Genomic DNA, 21,887 nt, shown 5'->3' on the forward strand with positions numbered 1-21,887 from the left:
CCTACAACAGTGTCTGCATATTGTACACACTTGTAAAATGAAGCCATTACTATTTAGAAAAATTTGCACATCTCCCTACCTCAGTGACCTTATACATGCTGCAAACAATTCTCTTGCCCTTTTGGACTTTTTTTTTTTCCTTTTGGACTTTGATTAGTCTATTTCTATCAATAGTTTAAATTTTCAAGGAAGACTTCCCCAGATTAGACTATACTTTTCTGAATACATGTTATGCTTTCCCTACATGGCAGTTATTTAAAATTATTCACTTATGAGGCTGATTAACAGATGTTTTTTTCTCATTACACTATTAGGAAACTCCACAAAGGGAGAAGATGGAATCTATTTGGCTGTTTTATTTTTTATTAAATTAATTGGGGTAACTTTGGTTAATAAGGTTATACAGGTTTGTTATCAACCTTATGTGCCAAGTTTGCGGGTTCAGTCCCTGGTCAGGGCACATACAAGAATCAACCAAAGGATATAGAAATAAATAGAATAGACGTTTCTTTTTCTTTTTAAAATTCAATTAAGAAAATTTTAAATGGTTATATAGGTTTATCCGATTGTTTTAAATTTTCAATACCTGGTACAAAGTAGGCACTCAAAACATTTCATTTATTCAATATTTAAGGATCAATTTTTCATCTAATTTGTTTTGGATCAAATCCTCTGCTGTCACCAAGTACATAGCTAGTTTATTGAGGAACTAAAAATATTCAAAGTTTATTCAGTTAATAAAGTGTCTTTTAAAGAAGTCTTTTTATTATGAACCATGTAGTTTATTCTTAAATTTGTGTAATTTAAAAAAATATTTTATTTATTGAGAAAGAGAGAGAGAAGAGGGAGGAGTAGAAAACACAAACTTGTAGTAGTTGCTTCTCATATGTGCCTTGATTTAAATTTAGCAAGGCCAGGGCTTTGAACTGGTGACCTCAGCATTCCAGGTCCATGCTTTATCCACTGAGCCACCACAGGTCGGGCATCAAGTGTCCTTTATTGCATAGATTTCTTCAGAGGAAAAAAAAACGCTTCTAGGTATAAAGTTTGTCTGTTGCAGTTTAATTCTAAAGTAAAGGATGATGGCGAGGAACTTGGGAGGGGTGTAAGCTAGCAGTTAAAATATAAACAGGAAAAAGGCCTTCAGATATCCTTCAATTCACATTCATATATCTGCAGTTTCTACTTGTGATGAGTTTAGGGGATTTGGTGAGAAAAGATCAGTATCATCAAATCTGCCTTTTTTTTTTTTTTAGAAGAACCCACTTATATACAAGGATTAGACCTGTAGTTTTCATTACAATGGCTATTATACAAAATGCTTCTCATGAAACTTCATTTTCCCAAGACACTAGTCACTTATTTTCAAGTTCCCAGATCACATGCCCAACTAGTAAAATAAAATGTAAATAACCAACCTCAGATAGTTTCAAAAGCATCTTTTCTTAAAATTCAGTTCACAAACACACTCCAAACAGTTAACTCAGTCTTCTGATGCGGAGCATATGCCAGGCAGTTTAGAGAACCAGTCCAAAAGAAAAGGAAAATATGGCCAAATTCTGTATCGAACAGGCTGCGTTCTACATTCTCTTCTTGTTAAACCATTCTGCACATTAATACATTAAAAGCTCCAAGGAACCTGCTTAACTTGATTTAAACACTTTACAAACTTATTTGACCACAGAACTTATAAATATCCCTCAAAACTAGAGGGATATTTATCAAACACATTTTGAGAATTGCTAGTCTGGCTGAATTCTAGATTGACTCATCCAAAATTCTATTAAAAAATATGAAACAACCTTGATTGTTGTGGTTCCAGTTAATTCCTAGTGACCACTGAGTGCACAAACCATCCATTTAATAATTTACTTTAAAATCTTATCAAGAGTTGGTGTTTTATAATTTGCAGAATCTTTCTTCATTTTGAAAAACAAGATTTATCTGCCAGTTTCTAACCTTTGCCTATCTTAATAATTTTCTTTACAATTTATCAAAGCTTTTTTTTTAAAAATAGAACTAATTTATTTTTGACAATGGGAGAGATTTATTTTTGACAATGGGAGAGGTAACAGCCATCAAAACAGGTAATAAGAGAACTGATATTTTTTTTTTTTTTTGTAAATTCTTAAAGGTCAAATGAGGCTAGTAAGACAGCTCAGAAACCTTGCAAACCCTAGCTGGATTTAAAAGCTTATTGACAACAACTTAACCTCTTCTATCTTAATGAGAATTTGGGGGATGGGAGTAAAGTAGCTAAAGCATTTGAAAGAATAAAACAAAGACAAGGCTTACTAACTTTTGGACCAGCAACTTAATAGCTGCCAGGTACCTATACCGATCCTTTCAAACCAGTGGCTTGACACAGAGGATGCATACCAGAATTACTTGAGGAATTATTTGAAAATACATGGCACCACTGGGGTTAAGACCTCAGGTGTGTGTATTTTGAAAAGGTCCCCAGGTGATTTTGATGCATATTTCTAGATAAAAATACTTGTTTTGGATAATATGCTTTTCACTGTAATCATCTGCAATAAGGACAATTTAACTGTTATTTGCAATAAAGATAGTAAAGCCCTATAAACTTAACTTTTTTTTGTTTCAGGCATGAATCTATCATATTTTCCTGAGTACACTGCACTCTGATTATCTTAATAGTAGTTTAGGGTACCCTACCATTATTCCTTGATATGGCTTGTAAGAATTAAGATGGTAGGACTACTTTCCCTCAAGGTACATACTTCTTCAACTTAATCAACCAATTCTTCCTTTGTGGTTAAATTGAAGTTTCAAACAGCAGTTTTGATAACTCATTTTGTTCTTCCAAAGAGTAGAAAAACAACAAAGGTACCAGAAAGTCCTGCTGCAGTATTTCAGCGCATTCTTTAGTAGATTACATTTCCCAACACAATCCAGTATTCCCTGTGTGTTAGGTTGTCTTACTGGTAAACCATACATTTACATTCGCTTGGCTAGACAGTCTGTACTTTGCCTCCATAATAATCTCTTTGTCCTCAAAGGAATCTCTAGATAGAGCAAACTTGTTATCTCTTCTAAATACACAACACTACACCACCTCCTCTCTTAAGGGTTCTTCTCTATCTTCTAACCAAGTTATTCTTTCTATCATATTCCAGTAGCTTTACTCCACCAACTCTTGATCATATATATTTATATATTAAAATGTATTCTTTATTATTCCTGTTCAGAACGTAAATTGCCTGCAATTTTAAGTACAATTTGTGATATCCGGAAAATTAAAGCTGTTATTTTTTTTTATATTATACAATACAATAGTCGGATAAATCTCCTATATATAATTGACTAAGAGTTTAAGCACAGGTTACTATGTTTAATTGATTTAGGTTTATGTGAACTTGAAATAATATCATTAAGTTTTCAGTTGTCTTAGCAACACCAAGGGAAAGAACTAGTTAAATGCCAACTTTGCTCCTAAACTACCAAGAGCTAAGACACATACAAATTTTATGGCAAGTAATCTAAAACTCTTCTAAAAATGATTAACTGTTATTCTAGCCAACAAGAAAACAAATACAACAGATCTAATTACTTAAGACACCAGATACTTGTCATGCAGTTTCAGTGCCTAGTAACAAACCTCTAAACTTTAAAATTCTGTTTCACAACTTCTAGTTCCTAATAACACATTTTAAAAAGATTGAGAGCCACTTCACACTACGTATAGAAGTACCACAGTACACAATCATCAAGTAAATGTTCATATACACTGAAGATTCTCAAGTCTAGTTTTAGAGCTCAACCTGGCAGTCTCCAAATATTTCAGTATATATATAACAAAGTCATTAGACAACTTAAAAATAGAATTTTACATGTAGTGAGAGAAGTATCAAATATCTGAATACTCGACCTCTAGAGAGCTGACAGGCATCAATCTATTTTTCACATCAAAATGTGATTGACTTGATATGGCCCAAAGGACAAGTTATATTTTTCTCTTATTAAGATAAAAATGTAACGATTAGAAATTAAAACAAAAACAAATAAACATCTTAGAATAGTTTTTTCAGTACCTTTAAATTCTGACAAAATACAGTACATTAAAAAAATTAAATATATCAATTTTGTTTACTGCTATCAGGCATTTAAAAACAAACAATTTCCATTTCTTGTCCATCTTTAGTAATAACAAAATTAAACTCTTATTTTTTCCTATCTGGGCTAATAGGTCTATTCCTAAAAAAAGAAACAATCAGAAATAAAAATGTTAATATAGTTTAAAGTAACAAAACTATACTTGATGGTACTAATGATAACTTTCCTTAAGCTTATATTTTAAGGTTTCCCTTAATGAGTGTCTTAACAGATTTTCTGGTTGTTCAGACCCCGATCTACCCCAAACACACCACGAACTTTATTATTCAATAAAATAGCTTAAAATGTTGGTCACAATGCCAGAAACGGCCAGATTAAAAATAAATGTTGATAAACATGGCCTTCCTTTTACTTTCAACTACTTTTTGTTATATGTATTTTAAAAGTCATTTAACAAAAAATGACTTTTAAAATATATATATATATCTATTTCAAGTCTCAAAATTAATTCAAAAGAAATGTATAACGTTTCATCTGAAAATAATAGTTTCGGCAGATATAAGCAAGATCCCTATGAGTTGTAAATATGTCATCAAAACCATCACATTTTAAGAATTTAAAAGGGGAATTCAAGGGAGGAGATTTTTTCCCCCTGCATTAAGCAACCAGTTAAAAATAGTACTTTTACATGTAAAAATAACACTAAAAAAACTCATGCACAAAGTCTGACACTTTATCTAAACAACAAGAACAAAATGAACAATGAAAAAATAGTGAAAGCCATTATAAAAAATAGCGAATTCCTATTTAAATTACTGTGTTCACAGATTTAAAATGTTCATCAATTAACTGTATCACACAGATTGTAGGATATTTTAAGCTGTAATACAGAAAGGTAACATGGGATATTTGAAACTCGAGATGCACTTACCAATGTAATTTTAACCTGAGTCTTAGACATCTTCAGAAATGTAGCTGACAATAATATATGGTAAAGTATAGTCATTATTTAGTAGTATAATTCAAGGTTATTATTTTTGAATTACTGCTTCTTAAATATTTATGTAAAATTATAAATATTTGTTCCATTTTGGAGTTCTCTGGACAAAAGGGAATATATCAATTCAAAAACCTGTTATTTTTTCCTGCTACAAGCACATAATGATGTAATTCCTGTTCAAAATGCCTTAGTACATCTTATTTTCATTTTTCAAGTTATTTTAGAACAAATGAGAAATGTGAAAAAATTATCATTCTTAAATATTCCCATGAAATATACCATACCCACTGAGGAATTTAATAAAAATTCACTGAAGAATATCAAATTAATTGTTTCCTCCTATAAATATTTATTTATTTTGTGTTTAGAAGTTGCAGTTCTAAGTATCTTAACAGAAGATAACAAAAGCTTCCTAACAAGTGAAAAAAAAAATAAATGCTGAAAAAATTGGCCTCATTAACATATTTACAGACTTACTTAATACATACTCCACTGGAAATTAATTATATGATATTTATACAAGCATTAACATTTCCAAATCACTCTGAGTAGTGAGCACTTCAGTTCTTTACTGTCTGTATCCAAAGGTGAAAATTACTCAGTTTCTCAAGACAACACTGACAAGCAACAGAAATGGTCAATCTGAGATACTGTTGACACTCTGCTCTGCTCCTTCGCCTAAAGATGTTTCTGTTGAGATAGTGTCCTTATGCTTCTTCTTCTCTTTGTTCTGTTCTTCCTGCAGCTTTAGAATAATATTTCGGATTTCTTCTCTTTTAGTTTTCATTCTTGGGGGAGGAAACCAGTTTGCCAAATTCATAGGTAGATCAAAATTGAGAATTGGATTCTGAAAATAAAAATGTTAAATGCATATTAGAAAATTATAAGAAATAATGGTTTAGGTTAAAACACAAAAGCATTCCAGAGTTAAAAATGAAAAATAATCCTGGCCAGGCAGTGGTACAGTGGATAGAGTGTCAGACTGGGACACAGAGGACCCAGGTTCGAAACCCCGAGGTCGTTGGCTTGAGTGCGGGCTTTCTGGCTTGAATGCGGGCTTGCCAGCTTGAGTGCAGGGTGGCTGGCTTGAGCGTGGGATCATAGACATGACCCCATGGTCACTGGCTTGAGCAAGGGGTCACTCGCTCTGCTGTAGCCTCTCAGTCAAGGCACACGTGAGAAAGCAATTAATGAAGAACTAAGGAGCCGGAACAAAGAATTGATGCTTCTCATCTATCTCCCCTCCTGCCTGTCTGTCCCTCTCTGTCTCTCTCTCTGTCTCTCTCTCTCACACACACACACACACCAACTCATTTACTATGTATTTATGCGTTATCTATACATATCAGGTATTTTGCTAGACACTGGAGGTAAAAGACAGTTTCTGCTTACAGATCTTAAGGTCTAGATCAGGGGTCAGCAAACTGCAGCTAACGGGCTAAATCCTGCCCACTGCTTAGTTTTTTATAAAGAAAGCCTTGCTGGAATACAGCCGCATTAACTCATTTACATGTTGTCTGTGGATGTTTTTTTGCCACAATAGAACTGAGTAGGAACAGAGACCATATAGTTGCAAAGTCTAAAATGCTATTACTTGGTATCTATCCCTTATAAAAAGGTTGCTGACCTCAGTCCAGATAGACAGTTAACAATTAAAACAATAAATATAGTCAACACTATGACAGAAGCAGTCGTATGAAAATATGTGTCTGGGGGCTTAACACACTTTCTAAAAGATGTGATATTTAAGCTAAGACCTTAAGTAAAGAAGAAGTTAGCCAAATAAGAAATGATAGAAGCAAAATAAAAGAGTAGAGTGGGTCCTCGGATTACAAGTCTTGACATAAAACATTTCGAGTTTATAATGCTCACTCCCATAAAAACTTTAAAAATTGAGACATGAGTGTTTCAGCTTATGCCGTTAGTATTGTAATTATGGACTACGTGGGCGAACTAGTTTGGAAGAGAAGTCATCAACCGTCCAGACTAGCCTGGAACAATTCTTTAAGAAGGTAGAGAGGCCTGCAACAGCTGCTTCTTGAGATGAAACACCTGCAGTACAGGTAGAATCATCTCCAGCGTCTCCTGCATGTTCCTGAGGCAATCCTGATTCACCTGACCCAGTATCTCCAGCACCTTCTGCAGGTTCTCAGCTTCCTCCTCTCAATAGGTCACTCTCTCCCACCTGCAATGCCCCTTCCAGTGTGCAAGCCAATCACAGGAATAAAGGTAAGGAACTTTTTACTCATTTTTTGTCATATTTTCTGTTACTACAGTATGTTATACAGTATAGTATACTTATGTCCTTTTCTTTTTTCTGTGCCTTAGTTATATTTTTATGTTCTAGATTATGATTTTATAACTGTATTAGGATAGGTAAATGACCTAGGGTGTATTTTGACTTACACCAAAATTTGGGTTACGTCACTAAGAATAGAACTGTATCAAAACCCAAGGACGCCCTGTATTCCAGGTAAAGAGATATATATCAAGATCTATAGATAAGAAAGAAAGAACACCAAACAGTATGAAAACTGAATGACATTCAGGTGGCTGGTAAGTAGAATGCTAGAGAAAAGCCTGGACAGGAGCTGAATCATGTGGGCCATATGAATTTTTCTTTAACTCAAGAGCAAAAGGAAGCCACTATAAGATTTAAAACGCATCTGACATGATGTAATATAGTTCACAGGACTCAGTGGTACACTGGATAGTGAATAAAGAACAGAGGTCAAGATAACTGTAAAGAATATCTAGAGACGTATGTGTGGTATTTACCTCTCCAGTCAAAGGAAGAGAGTGTTATGAGGAAGCAAAGGTCAGTATCAAATGCTGCTGTGAGGTCAGAAACAATTTCAGTAAAAGAATGAGGCTAAAGCCAGAATACAGATTTCAGAAGTATGACTTAATATGTAAAGAGGAGACAAGATTATGAAAGAGGCAGTCTAAATCATGGGAAATATTTCTTAAAAGTGGAAAGAGCCAGGGGAGCTGATCAATGATGAGGATAGGTCACAAGCCTTGGATCTGATAAAGTACACAATCTTTTTATACCTTAAAAAACCTCCAATTGGTAAGTTTTTTGCTCTCTGGAATAATTTTTAAAATTATTTTTAAAGAATTCCAAATTCTTCAAAATACTTACCATATATTTTTAATACTACCATAAAGTCAAATACAGTGTTTTATTATTTATTATATCATATCCAATAAACTGAAACCCACCTCAAAAAAACTCTCTACATACTGCAATACATATACACCACAATCACTGAAGTTATTTTGCTGGGGTACTTTTGGATTAGAGCCCTTCATAACTTCTTTGGAAAAACTTCTTTTGCTTCCTTTTTTAACTTCCCACTCCACCTCTAAATACCTGCAATAATGAATATATAATAAGAATACACATATGTAAATACATACAGTCCTTTATTTCCACCAGAATACAAAGAGCAAGGTACAGTTTTGAACTTACTCTCTTAGAATTTTTACAACATTTGATCGAGAAGGGCCTCTGAGTGAGTCCATCAGTAGGATACAAGGCCTATAGGACAGAAATAACCAAATGTTAATATTTTATAATGTTAAAGGGGTATAACGAGATGTGAATTAATAATGAAATTTAAAATCTTCAATATTCCCTCTGCATGCCTCAGTAAAACTTGGGGGGGGGGGGTTCTTTCTAGACATACACATCTTAATAATACTTAAATATCCAGTTATGTTAAATACCAAAAAACATTAATTTAACCGTATCTTAGTCATCAATTTATTTAACTGAAGTTCCAAAGCTGGTTTTCTAAAAATACTTTAACATTTAGTAGGAAGTCAAAACAATCCTGAAATTTTGAATACCCCACATTTCCAAATCACCAAAATCAGGCCAAGCAGAACTTCCAGTCTGAACATTATTAAATAAGACTCAACCTTCAAAATTTTGTTATAAACTCAAGTAAAAGTCAGGAAGTCTAATGTAGTGCAAAATGTCCTGGAATGTTTAAAAGTCTATGTTCTTTCTGGGTAAAATTTTATAGGATTTGGAGCACATCACTTAACTGTTCTAGGTCTCTATTTTTTATAAATGAAGTTTACTTTTCAAAAGCTGTCAAGGGGGTTTTGGCCAACATTTTTTACCAAAAAAGTCAAAAGAGATGAAGTCTACAAATAGGCAATATTTTATCACCTAAGAACTCTGGGGCTCCTAAAGAGACCTCAGAATATATTATTTTGAAAACCAGAACAAATTCATTCTCATTTGGGGTGACATATGTGTGTGTGCACCCCAAAAATAGACAAACAGAAGACTGGAGTGATTATTCTTTCTTTTCAGTTTGATCCTTGGACATTGGGAATAACTCAGTTTTTCTCACTGAACATGACATTGTGACTTTTGTTTAAGTACTTGTTTAAATAAAAACTAGTCATGTTTTATTCTATGAAGGTACGTAAATAAAAATTATCATGTGGTTTTCAAGATATATTATAGTTAATGCTTACTGTTTACAGATGGTAGGCTTTAAATGCCATTGTCCTATTTCTGAATTGCAATTGTCATCAGCAAGGAATCCATCATCACTGCTATCATCCTATAAAAGAGAGCTTACTGTTATTCAAAATAGAAAATCTAAATAACCTAACAAAATAGTGTTGAGAATAAAAATCTTTGTAACAGATATATTTTTTAAAATTTCTAGTCAGGTGCTCAAACACTAGAAAATTTGGTATGTCACTCAATTCCAATTATCTAATGCTGCAATACTGACATTTTAATGGAAAAAAAACACCACAAATCAGAGATCTCTGAAAAAACTGTTACACCATTTATTCAATCTAGATTAAAATTTTAAAGACTGTATATATTATGACTGATTCTTCTGCAGTCAAATACTACTGCTCTGATTTTAGGTATTTCTACAAAAATTTAGTTAGCTAAGACAACTGTTTCACAATAAGACACAAGTGACTTTATTATTTTTTACGTATTTTTTTAAAAATCAGAAATATTTCAGGCCTTGGCCTGTTGGCTCAGTGGTAGAGCCTCAGCCAGTGTGTGGATGTCCTGGGTTCCATTCCCGGGCAGGGTACACAGGAGAAGCAACCATGTGCTTTGCCACCAGTCATCCTCCCCTTTCTTTTTCTCTCTTCCCCTCCTACAGCCATGGCTTTGATTGGTTCAACTGCATAGGCCTGGGCACTGAGATGGTTCCATAACCTCTGCTTCAGGTACTAAAAATAGCTTGGTTGCAGTGGCCCAGATGAGCAGAAGAGCATTGATCTCAAACAGGGGCCACTGAAGTAGATCCTGGTCAGGGCACATGTGGGAGTTTGTCTTGCTATCTGCGCTACTCTCACTTGGAAAAAGAAGAAAAAAAGATCAGAATTTCAAGGGTTTTTACAATCAGTTTAACTTAATAAAACCATATGCGACTTGACTTGAGAGAAGATAGTATAATGGCATTGTCTTATTCTATGAATTATTTTGAATGTAAATTAAGGTTTTTTGTTCCATGAAAACACTTCTGGCAATTTCTTTTCTTTTTTTCTTTTTTTTGTATTTTTCTGAAGCTGGAAACGGGGAGAGACAGTCAGACAGACTCCCGCATGCGCCGACCAGGATCCACCCGGCTCGCCCACCAGGGGCGATGCTCTGCCGCGACCAGAGCCACTCTAGCGCCTGGGGCAGAGGCCAAGGAGCCATCCCCAGCGCCCGGGCCATCTTTGCTCCAATGGAGCCTTGGCTGCGGGAGGGGAAGAGAGAGACAGAGAGGAAGGGGGGGGGGGGTGGAGAAGCAAATGGGCGTTTCTCCTATGTGCCCTGGCCGGGAATCGAACCCGGGTCCCCCGCACGCCAGGCTGACGCTCTGCCGCTGAGCCAACCGGCCAGGGCCTGGCAATTTCTTGAATGAAATAACTACTATGTAGCATAAGTGCTTATTATAAACCTTAAATGTAATCTGTATATGTTGGAGAGAAAAACTGTATTTCTTAGCCACACACTGTAGACCTTTCACACATAACAAAAAATGGCTTTTGTTCACACGAGTTTTAAGCAATAAGGAAAAATGGTGCAGTACAAAGCTATTTTCACTACTAGATAAATTCAGTTTGTTCTAACAACTAAAGAAAAATTAGAGAATTAAAGAAATAGTAGGCTGTTATATTCTCCATATAAAGCCCTGTTTAAATAAAGCTACAAAATATTTTCTTTTCTTTTTTATATAGTGAGACAGAGAGAGACAGGAAAGGAGAGAGATGAGAAGCATCAAAGCATCAATGCATCAATTCTTCGCTGCAGCACCTTACTTGTTCATTGATTGCTTTCTCAAATGTGCCACAACCAGGGGGTTACAGCAGAGCCAATGACTCCTTGCTCAAGCCAATGACCTTGGGCTCAAGCCAGTAACCTTGGACTTCAAGCCAGCAACCTTTGTGCTCAAGTCAACGACTTCAGTGTTTTGAACCTGGGTCCTCTGAGTCCCAGACCAACACTCTATCCACTGTGCCACTGCCTGGTCTGGAAGTATTTTCAATAATTTACTCTATTCTTGGTGTTAGGAAAGTTTATTAGAGCAAGTGAGACATAAGGTAAATATCAGAGTTCCCCTATGTTAGTTTAAACTATTATTATCTGCTCCTTCCATATATATGAAATTAGACAAAAAAAAAAAAAAAAGAATCACTGGAAAAGTGGAAGTAATATAATTTTACTGTGCTCATTAACCTGATAATAAAAAATTTAAACATTTGCCTTTTGAATGTCATGTTAGACAAAAGGTTAAATGTGGCCCATATATCATTTAAAAGAGGAAAGTGGTGGTGGTGGTGGCTGTGTTGGTGTAAAAGAATAAATTCTTTTAAAATAAATTATTTGATTTTATATTAAAATGTTCTAAGTGGGTATTGTTAGTTTCGTCCCAAGTGGGAGGAAAAAACAACCCAAAACTACAACAAAACAGCACTAATAGGTTTATCCTAGCAACTTCTGAGCTGAAAACTTAATTCGTGTTTTGAGGTAAAACCCAAATCCCGATGCATGAGTTATTGGTTGAAGGAACTGTCTACAGCAGTGGTTTTCAACTGTGGACCGTGGTCCGGCACAAAACTTTTGGCAACTAGCGCTGTTCTGCAGACCAGCTGCTGAAAAACAATGGCCTAGAGGACTCCAAAGAAAAACGCTTAATTAAATAAAACAGAACTTTTTGCTAAGCAGGTTTTACCTGGTTATCCTGATCTTCTGAGAAGTCGATAAGTTCATCTTCAAGCATTTTACCTTCAATTGATTCATCACTATAGTTTAGTCTGATTTTGCTTAAGCCATCTGTATTAAGAAGAAACATTATATAATGAAAAATGATATGCACATGGCATAGTATATAGGCTGTAAGATGTTAGGCTAGTAATCAGTAAAGGATATAGTAATTAAGGACATAAAATCTGCCTTAGCATGTAATTTCTAAATATAAATTACTTTTAATAAAACCCTAGATCACTATGTCAATTACAAAGTTGTTTCTGCTATTCAGGCACTAAAATTCATTAAAACTTAAAAACTAGGTATTAATTATATGATTAAATATAAGGTCTACCGGAAAGTTCTGTCTGTTTCTATCACAAGTTTCGACACGTAAGCACGTTTATTTGGCGCATGTGTGCCTCTATTTTTATCACTTAATGCATACATACTGACGTAGCAAATTAACTAAAACAAAGTTGATTCACGTTAGTCTTACGTGTGAAACCATAGTGTACCCATGGCTACTGATAAAGTTCATTTACACCACTGTAATTTTTACGAATTTCAACAAGGAAGAAATGCTACAGAAGCATGTCTGTCGCATCCACCATATTTCCCAGACTTAGCACCCTCCAACTATCACTTGTTCTTACAAAATTTTTTGAAGGGCAAAAAATTCAAAGATGAAGAAGATATCAAACAAGCACTGGTTCAATTTTTTGCATCAAAAGATAAAACATTTTTCAAAAATGGGATATACAAATTGCCCTCATGCTGGCAAGAAATCATTAATAATAATGGCAATTATATTGTTTAATAAAGTTTATTGACGGTAAGAAAAATTTGTATTTTGTTTTATTCCAAAAATGGACTGAACTTTCCGGTAGACCTTATATATATATGTATATTTAAATACATATATGTATGTATGTGTATAAATGTTTTTGTGCTAGGTATGCCAGCTATCTTTAACGGCAGAAGCTACACGAGTCAGAAAATAACCTGAATGTCTAGTAATAAGACAGCAAACTGTAGAACATAAAATGAAATACTGTATATTTTATAAATTAAAATTATGAAAATATGAAAAATTGTACAAGATAAAAAAAATAAACGATTAAAATTAAATTAGGCTTGCTTCTGGAAAAATAGTAAAAAGAAAAATAAAAAATGAAAATAATCTTCATGTTAGAATAGTAGTAATAGATGAGTTCCCCAACTCTGTATATTTTCCCTTCATGTTTGGTTATATTCACAGACCTTTCAATAAAATAGAACAAAAGCCTAATGTAAATGCTGGTTGGTAGTATAAAAATAAATGACTCATAAGAAAAATTTGAAATGACTACTTTCAGTCCATTTGAAGAATCTAAATTCTTAAAAACTAATAATTTGCGCCCTGGCCGGTTGACTCAGTGGTAGAGCGTCAGCCTGGCGTGCAGAAGTCCCAGGTTCGATTCCCGGCCAGGGCACACAGGAGAAGCGCCCATCTGCTTCTCCACCCCTCCCCCTCTCCTTCCTCTCTGTCTCTCTCTTCCCCTCCCGCAGCGAGGCTCCATTGGAGCAAAGATGGCCCGGGCGCTGGGGATGGCTCCTTGGCCTCTGCCCCAGGTGCTAGAGTGGCTCTGGTCACAACAGAGGACGCCCCGGAGGGGCAGAGCATCGCCCCCCTGGTGGGCGTGCCGGGTGGATCCCGGTCGGGCGCGTGCGGGAGTCTGTCTGTCTGTCTCTCTCCGTTTCCAGCTTCAGAAAAATACAAAACAAAACAAAACAAAACAAAACAAAAAAAACCTAATAATTTGCTGAAAGAAGCTAGTTACACAAAATGTTTCAAAGGGATGAAAATAATAAAAAAACAAGTACGGCACTTTAATACCAATGATACCAATCACATTTATTATAGAGCATGCCAGTTCTAAGTTTTAAAAAGCGTAATTTAAAAATAGGAAAAAATTTATTTTGGTACAAATTTTTGAAAGGAAATTAAGAATAGTAAGTAATACAAGCAAGATGGGATGAAAAACAGAAATATCTAAAATCTAAATGTTGTGATCAAAACTATACTACTTAAAATAACTAATAAGCCACTATGGTAAATAAATCCTTTAGTTATGCAAAGAATAACTTAATTTTCAACAATCTGTGTTTTAATGTTTAAAGTTAAAACAATTATATTTGAATAAAACTTGTTCAAATCCTCAAGCAATTCAGATTTAATCAATTAAATCAAATTATCGGTATTCTAGCAGCAAATTATTTCTATCTACAAAGCAGTCATATATACATGAAGTTTATACAAATTAAACTGTAGGTATATTTAAAAAAAATAGAAAAATAATTTAAATAGTGTAGTCAATTCCTTCCCTCAATAAACCACCCTGACATAAGTGAGGTGATAATTCCATCAGCTGTTCTCTCAGTCCCACTTTCTGAGTTTCTCATAGTGAGATCATTTAAAGATTGCTGAGTGTGAGTCTTTAAGTTTAAACATACACACTTTTCATGTTCCATACAAAATACTATTTCACATGGTGCCCAAATGAAAAAAACAGCAAATGAAAGGAGATACCACACATTATTTTCCTACAGTTCTTAAAAAACAAAAAACGAATCCCTGTGATAGGATACACTTCCACTTATTTATTACATACAGCATGTTATTTGACATCAGTAGACATGACTGTATGTTATGTATTTGATGGTTTAAATTATATTAAAACCGTCTAAAATACTTCATATTAAGTCCTGCCAAATATATTCCCAGCCCAAAGAGATATCAATTACTGAGATATTAATCATATCACAAACATTTTTACAAGCTTTCCTATCCTAATTTTTAGTAAAATCATTATTTTATAAAGGATAGACTAATTAACCATCCTATCTGAGATAGTAATGTCAACTTGAGAGAACACTCTTATTTAATGTACTTCTTGGTGAATAATCCCTTGGAAACATCTGATGAAAAGGTATAGGACCTCATTCCTGAAAAAAATGCACAGGCCCACTGCATAGCACTATTTTTCAAACTGTGGGACACTACCATTATTGGATTAAGTAAAACATTAAAGAGAATAAAAATATCAGTGTATCATGCACAATAAAGAGAAATTAATTTCTTTTAAGGACGGTACAGTTGATATGGTTACATAAATAACAAAATAAAACAAGACAAAAACCAAAATGCATGAACTATAATAAAAAATACCTAGAACAAATCTTAAAAAACAAAACAAAAAAACCCTACAAAAAAGCAGATTATTCCTTACTGTGGTCTTCACTAGCATTTGTGAGACTATTTATAAAACTTAAACTGGCTATCACTACAACTTTAAGGACTAGAACATTAATTTGTAGTAGAAGGCCCTATGAATTTCTGGGGTTTATGTACATATATGAGAAGCCCTAGGTTTTGTTGCATTGCTTTGTTTTAAATATGAACTTCAATTCATTTTTAATTTGAATTCACATTAATGTGTATGCGATTATTGATCAAAGGGGAACTTAAAAAGAGTTCAATGGAGATATAATTCATTTACCATTGCCCTCTCTGCCTCGTATCTCCTCAGGGCACACAGATCAGCACTCTACTGCTATTATTAGCTTCCCGCAGCTTAGTATGTCAAATTAAATAAAAAATAAAAACATTTTCAAAAGAGCTCAGCAACAGCTTTCTGACTTAATAAAATAAACTGGCAAAAGCACCCAGAGTATGTTCAGCATTCACAATTTTTGATAGATTCTTTCTAAATTCACAAAATTTCTTCTATGCTTTATACTGATTTTTATCCTCCTAAGAAAATATATTAGGATTAAGTCCCAGTTTAATAAGTTTGCAAGGTACATACTATAGCACATTATGGGTTTTATAGAGTAGACTCTTTTACCTTGGGGTTGGAGAGGAAATTATACAATCGACTTCATATAAAATTTAAGTATTTGAACAAAAACCTCAGATTTCCATAACAAGCACCAGTAATGTAGAACTGATTTAAGGGGAAAACAAATTATTAAAACTGAAGGGAATTAAACAGAGGCTCGACCAGTGCTCTACCTCCCACTGAAATCAATGAAGGAGAGTAAGGAATAAGCCACTAACCTTTAATTTCAATGTCAACAACTATTTTGGAATGAAAGCTTTACTTTCTGCCCCTTGCCACTTAATCTCCATTTGCTCACCTGGAAATTGAGAAGACTGAACTAATTCACCTTACAGACCTAATTCTGTGCAACTACTGTTTTATCCTGAATATAATATCCTATGAAATAAAAATAAATCCAACATCCTATTAATGGAAAATGTAGGCCCTGTCCACAATTATAAAACTGCACTCAGAGAGGAGACTGGCTAAACACACACAAAAAGTATATTTGGAGTGATGGAAAGGTTCTAATTCTTGACTATTATAGTGATTCATGACTATATACAACATTTATCAAAGCTCACTGAACTATACTGATAAAATGAATGAATGTTACTATAAGTAAATTATACTTCAATAAATCTGACTAAAAAAAAGTGTACCCTGAAATCTTAATCCTCAAGTCCAATTTACTTTGAATTCCTGGATTCTTTCAACACATTCAGAAACATACCTGTATGGTGCATAGAATTTAAATATTCAGTCTGTAGGCCATTCTCACTTTTAGTCCTATCAACAACTTTCTGGCATGCAGATTCTCCTTTATTTGATTCTTCATTTTCACTTGCAGTATGATTTATTTTTTTCAGACTACTTTTCACACTGCATATGTTTCTCCGATAACGAGGGTCACTTTCTTCCTGTTCAGCACTTGAATCAGTTACAGCTACGCAATGCTTTTTGTTTAGCATCTTCTTAATTACAGGCTTGGCAGAAGAGTTTTGTGAACAACTGTCCATTTCACTGGCTGAAGGAGAAGAAATACAACTGTCCTCTACAGTTGAACATTTTTGCATGGCTGTATTTTCATGGTAATGAGGATTAGGTTCATACTTTGGTTTTTCCAAACCAGGGAAACAAACAACAGCCAAAAACCAGTGTGCACTGTAAAAAACAAATAAAACTACTGAATATAGTATTAGAAAAGTTGATTATATTTGGCAATAAATATCAATTAAAATGTTTTTCTAAAGCTTTTGTGAAGAAATTAAGAATGCCCAATTTTTTTCAATTCTCAAATTAATCCACTGTTTATATGATCACTGATCCATTAACAGAATACAGTGCCCAGTCAAAAGTAACCTAAGTTTAGTTAGAATTTCGGAGCTTGTATTCACTTTGCAAACAATCCTTTAAACCTTTTCTTGCTTGTGGAATGAAAAATTTATTTTATTTTTTTTCATATAATTTAACAAAATGTAAATTATATTACTGCAATTCATCATTACCACTAACTTTCTCCTAGCCTTATTTATGTCAAAGGATAGAAAACTAGACAGATTTAAATCGCTTCAGAAGTCGAGTTAGACTGTATAATTTTGAACATTTTCTAAATACTGTACATATATAGCTTTTTAAAAAGTTTACCTTATCAATAAGGTAGGAATTGCTTAACACTGAAAGTATCAAATAATTCTGTCTCATGCTGTACTGAAATGTATTTATACTAAAATGAAATAACATATCTAATCTGATCATTATAACAGAACTTAAAGTACTAGTAGAGTTCCAGCTATCAACTGGGTGCTCATGATACAGCTGAATTTAGTGGGATATAAGCCGTGAGTAAGAAGCTACACAGCTACTATTGACTGTCATTAATCTAATGAAGAATTTTATTAAGGACTTACTATTTGCCAGGCAGTGTTATGTGCTAGGATAAAATGAATAGGCCACAGATGTCAGAGAACTTATTAGCTGAGCACAATAACTGTCATAGAGTAAAATGTTCAACAGGCATTTTTTGAATAAAAAAATTAATATATCGATGAAGATAAAAGCTATGCTATATTCTCATTTCTGCAAAATGTTAAATTATCCTAAGGTAATACTAAAGAACAACACTTGTCTTCTCATTGGACAGTGTAAGTAGAAAGAATACAGAGGCTAACTTCATCCTCAGTAATGTAAAAAGAACGGTTGGGGAATGCATTTCTCCTGTTCTTAATTATTAATTCTCAGTATCCTATGGACTTAGGTCAGGCTGAGGTGGCAGTTATAGCAGCACACCAACTTCCTCACTTCAACTCAAGACATAGCTTATTGTAAGTTACATCTGAATTTCAGAAATGTTACAACGTGAAAAAATGTCTTTTGAAATTGATTAAATACAGTATAATACAGTGACTTTCAACCAACAGCTGTAACCAGTCTATCAGTTTTCAAACATTTCTTAGTTATGAATATACATAAGCCATAAATGTTCTAACGCCTCACCCAAAAATTAGGAAAAATTCTTTCTTCACCTGGCTAAAAGGAGAAAGCTGAATGAGATACACCTGAGATCACTTTCAAGCTGTAAGAGCCAAGATTTTGCTTCTATGATCCTTGTAGTAGTAGCTACACTGAACTTAAATCATCAATGAAAGAAAAAAGGCCAAAACAGAGGCATTTTCACTTATCTGAAGATGGATTAGATCCAAATATCAAATTTCTGCCCCTTCTCAATTACTGTGAGCATTTTTTACAAATAGCTTTTAACTTGAAAGAAATTAACACCACCAGGAAAACTGAAAATAAATCAGATGACAAATATATGGCCGTTCATGTAATATAATCAGTGTATATAATTATTGTGGCTTTAATTCTTCAAAAACCAAACAAAATGAGCTCTCATGATTTGGAGGCTATTCTTCCATCCACAAATAGCAGTACTCTTCCAGAATACTTTTCAGACTCCACATCTTTATTCATATTCTACTTTTCACCAAGGCATTGGAAGCACATCAGATAAAGTGACTAAGAGGGATGTGCCTCCATTGCTAAAATGTATCTCAAATTATATTTCTATTTAAAATTTTTAAAATTAATTTCTGACAAATGGCTTTAATGTATATTCTCCATTTTACCTAGTAGACAGCTCATATATTACTTTATATAACAAATATATGTCAAGAAACCCTATTTTGAGAAGAATGAAGAAACTGAAAATTAGTTTTCAACTATAATATGTTTGACTTTGAAAAAGTTGGGCTTTATTGCTGGCATAACCAATGTTTTGTCCTAGCCTTCCTATCTTTGGCTGAGCTAATCAGAGAGCACAGATCTTATAATTAAAGCAATGATTTAAATAAATACAGATTGATATACTATATAGTGAACTTGTTTTTCATAGAAAAAAAACACTACATTCAGAAGCTAGCCTGACACAGCTAGGCTTATTAGATAGACATAAACAATCTCACTGAATATCAACCTCAGACAAGGTTACTCTGCAATCATAATAAAATGAGACAAAGCAAAGCAATTTCATAATTTGTCTAAGCAAAGACAAACAAGGTCATAATGCAACCCCCGAAATGTCAAAATCCCCCCCTTTTCGCGAACTGAATGAATGCTACTTCTTTACCCAAACACACCACTGCCTTCCTTAGATCTTCCCCCCAAATCAACAAACCAAAGCCCAGATTCTGTTATGGGCTCTTTGAAACATAAACTTTCACTGAGTGGCTCCATGGTTGCCCAAGGTATGTGGGCTCTTTGATAGAACTAATAAGCCCAACACTATCCACTACAAGTGTATTCCTGGGGGTCTTTGGCTGGAGGGCATAGGAAAACAAACAAACAAAAAATACAAACACACTCAAGTCTAAACTGTATAATACTATCCTACACATCAATGCCTCTCTAGCTACCACTGGGGGAAAATAACACAGAATGTTTAACTACCCTTTTACTCAGAAAATAGCTTTGTGTAGTCAGCATGGTTTTCAATTTGAGAATATGGCCTTTTCTTCTTGGTTAAGAGCCTAAGTGTGTTTTAAACTAAAAATTTAAATTCTTCTATTAAACTAAAATTTAAATTCATCTTTCTGTATAAAGTAGCTTTTTCTATAGGATGTTTGCTAGACCACAAGCACCATTTAAAAAAATGACATTATTCCACATTGACCAATAAAATAAAAATAAAAAGATCTTGTCTTATGTTTCTAAAATTTAATATCTTACATGATTTACTAAAAAATTATATTTAATTTTTATAAATAAACAATATTAAGTACAGATATACTAAACAAATTTCAAAAAGTTTAAAATAGACGAATTCTTTACATTCTAAACACATTTTCTAAAAATAGCCACCACATTTACAGAAAGAGAATTCTTACTCACGCTTCATTAAGGGGTACAAAAATAAAATCCTTCTCAAAAATATCTACATGCCGGGTCCATGTTTTCACTCTCCCATGCCGCTTTTGCTGTATTCTGTAAGACAACGGAGACGCTACCAAGTTTCTAAAATGTTCCTAGTGCTTCAGCTTATATGCAACAATTTTAAATTATGCATATTAAAATGTTAACGATCAAATAGTTGTATAAAATGATTTAACTAGTTGGGGAAAAAAACAGAACATCTGAGCTAGCACAGCATGAAAACTGAAAATCACTGAATCTGGAAGAAAGAGATATTTAATTCTTGCTACTACATAGGTAAACCAGTGCTACTATTGTTTATTACTGCAGAACTGGCACAAACAACCATATTCAGAAGCAAACGAGACCATGACCTTTGATAACTAAGGAGAAGAGAGCAGGAAAAGTGAGCATTACTTACAGTATATGAAGAAGAATACACTACAACCAGTGGTCAAATCAGTATCATCAACCATAAGATGCAAACTTAGGAATCACTGAACTAGTGGATAATACTATTTGTACTTTGCATAGCAACCAACAATTTGTGACATTTAATAGCAATTATGATAAAAAATGTACCAATTCTCTGTATATTTTGACCAATTACCAGCAACTATTAGAGCTGGATGCAGTCACTATATGGAAAGGAATTATAAAAAAAAGTACTCGGGCCTAATATGGAGGATAGTATTTCTTTAACGTATCTGAAAAAGGGCCATCCAAAGAATTTATTAAAAGTACAGATTCACAGGTTACTGTTATATAGTAAGGATGGAACACCTTGGGTAAAACAGAGCAATCTGTATTTAATAAGTATCCAAGTAGTTTTTTCAAAAAACCTTCAGGTGTCCAGGCTAGTGGCTCAGTGGTAGAGTGACAGCCCGGCGTGTGGAAGTCCCAGGTTCAATTTCCAGCCAGGGCACACAGGAGAAGCACCCACCTGCTCCTCCACCCTTCCCCTCTCCTTTCTCTCTATCTCTCTCTTCCCCTCCTGCAGCCAAGGCTCCACTGGAGCAAAAGTTGGCCCGGGTGCTGAGGATGGCTCCATGGCCTCTGCCTCAGGCACTAGAATGGCTCCGGTCGCAACAGAGCAATGCCCGAGATGGGCAGAGCATCACCCCCTGGTGGGCTTGCTGGAGGATCCCAGTCAGGCGCATGCGGGAGTCTTGTCTCTCTGCCTCCCCACTTCTCACTTCAGAAAAATACAAACAAACAAACAAAAAAACCCACCTTCAGGCATATTGGGGAAATACTAATCTAGATATTACACCTAAAATCTTTATGAATTCCAGGTATTCTT

General features: G+C 34.2%; 1 protein-coding gene across 8 annotated transcripts in view; it reads right to left on the reverse strand.

The window, feature by feature from the left end:
- Positions 1-1,226: 1,226 nt before the first annotated feature.
- SENP6 (SUMO specific peptidase 6) overlaps positions 1,227-21,887 on the reverse strand; it is a 137,811-nt gene continuing 117,150 nt past the window's right edge. For 7 of the 8 annotated variants that reach the window (XM_066359007.1, XM_066359006.1, XM_066359005.1 and 4 more), the window contains 7 exons: positions 20,564-20,656; positions 16,908-17,338; positions 12,295-12,395; positions 9,575-9,663; positions 8,553-8,621; positions 8,303-8,453; positions 1,227-5,924 (listed from right to left, as the gene is read on the reverse strand). In XM_066359007.1, the coding sequence (XP_066215104.1) occupies positions 5,715-5,924; positions 8,303-8,453; positions 8,553-8,621; positions 9,575-9,663; positions 12,295-12,395; positions 16,908-17,338; positions 20,564-20,656 (1,144 nt within the window). In that variant the 3' untranslated portion in view covers positions 1,227-5,714. The remainder of the gene's footprint in view (positions 5,925-8,302; positions 8,454-8,552; positions 8,622-9,574; positions 9,664-12,294; positions 12,396-16,907; positions 17,339-20,563; positions 20,657-21,887) is intronic. The other variant, XM_066359010.1, reaches the window with a different exon arrangement.

The sequence above is a fragment of the Saccopteryx leptura genome, chromosome 1 (assembly GCF_036850995.1).
Source record: "Saccopteryx leptura isolate mSacLep1 chromosome 1, mSacLep1_pri_phased_curated, whole genome shotgun sequence".
In the NCBI taxonomy this organism is placed as follows: domain Eukaryota; kingdom Metazoa; phylum Chordata; class Mammalia; order Chiroptera; family Emballonuridae; genus Saccopteryx; species Saccopteryx leptura.